The sequence below is a fragment of the Seriola lalandi genome, unplaced genomic scaffold (genome assembly GCF_002814215.2).
Source record: "Seriola lalandi dorsalis isolate HSWRI2012SDOR001 ecotype SW California unplaced genomic scaffold, Sedor1 jcf7180001977233, whole genome shotgun sequence".
Taxonomy (NCBI): domain Eukaryota; kingdom Metazoa; phylum Chordata; class Actinopteri; order Carangiformes; family Carangidae; genus Seriola; species Seriola lalandi.
Genome location: NW_019447899.1, coordinates 1 through 1456, shown reverse-complemented (window position 1 = coordinate 1456; position 1456 = coordinate 1). Strand labels below are relative to the sequence as shown.

Here is a 1456-nt window from a genome sequence, read left to right as displayed (position 1 = left end):
GACTGTAGAGGGCGACATAAACTGCATAAACTTTACAGATGCTAATGCTTTAAATCAGTTGTCATGTTTTGTTTACTTACACTCTAGGGAATGGCAGTAGCTGCTCGGTCCCAAGGCAAACACAAACAGAGGATCTGGGTCAACATTTCCATGTCGGGCATCAAGATCATTGATGAGAAATCAGGAGTGAGTTCTGCTGTTTCCTTCCATTACCGTCAGATCAGCCACCCGGAGTTCATCACATCTTATTAAAACCTTTGTCCTCGTCACTCAGGTGATTGAACACGAGCATGTGGTGAATAAGATCTCCTTCATCGCCAGAGATGTAACGGATAACAGGGCGTTCGGATACGTGTGTGGAGCAGAAGGACAGCATCAGTTCTTTGCCATAAAGACTGCACAACAGGTAAGACTAACACTCTCTGTACCAGGCATTCATACTGTTAAGACCATAAACCCGCACGCATGACATGGACTATGAGAATGTGTCTTTTTGCCTCCATACAGGCAGAGCCCCTGGTCATTGACCTGAAAGATCTCTTCCAGGTCATCTTCAACATAAGGAAGAAAGAGGCAGAGGCCTCACAGAAGGTAAATGACTGGAAAAAAGTTTTTCTTTTTTTCTTTTTTAAACTTACAGTGAGAATATTTTCTTTCTGAAAGAAAAGCATTTGGTCATCTGGGACGTTTGACAGGGTACACACTGTGTGTAGCTCATGAATGTCAACACTGCCTCTCTGTGCTCTCTCAAGGAATCGCATCTCGAGACATTCCATTCAAATGATGTGAAATGACACATGCCTTCAGGAAATTAAGAAAATAAGTGTAATCATTAACAGTCTACCTCTGTTTACAGGCTGAAAACGGCGCTGTGGTAGTTGAGGTAAGCACTTGGAAAGCACTTGTTTTCTTCAAACACTTTCTCTCTCCCTTTCTTCAACCTTCTCTTTTTCTATTTGCAGAATGGAAACGATGCCTTGCTAAACATGGACGGTGAAGTAAAAACTGCCCAAGTAAGAATCCCTGCTTTGTTTGGAACCTAACATTGAATAAAATATCTCTGCTATAGAGCTTATAGTAGCTGGATAAATACAGTATGTTTCTGTTTCTTTTTTGACATCCAGCCAGTGGAACAGCTTGACCTTTTTGGGGCCATGTCGACCCCCCCAGACATCCAGGCTCCAAATGTAAGTGTGGTGCCATAGTGTCAAATGTTCCCTTTATCTGGACCACGTAGTGGAATTAAACTTGGTTAGCTGGGTATTTACACTATTATACTCAACATTTTATACATCTTAATAATTGCAGTAGGCGTTTTCTGCAGTGTCCCCTCTATACTCTTGTTGGCAAACAAATAAGTATTAATATTGATACAGCAAGTGCAGTAATATCAATCTGGCTTGCTACACGCTCCCTCTTGACAAAAATGTGTTTCTAAGATCTGATTTTGTTTGTA

The 1456-nt window shown here is 41.4% G+C and overlaps 1 protein-coding gene across 1 annotated transcript; it reads left to right on the top strand.

The window, feature by feature from the left end:
• The first annotated feature begins 46 nt into the window (after positions 1-46).
• Positions 47-1450, top strand: LOC111657095 (disabled homolog 2-like). Its single transcript, XM_023409087.2, has 6 exons — positions 47-186; positions 275-406; positions 508-591; positions 857-883; positions 963-1013; positions 1125-1450. The coding sequence occupies exons 1-6, from the start codon at positions 91-93 to the stop codon at positions 1203-1205; spliced, it is 471 nt and encodes a 156-aa protein (XP_023264855.1). The 5' UTR covers positions 47-90; the 3' UTR covers positions 1206-1450.
• Positions 1451-1456: the final 6 nt, after the last annotated feature.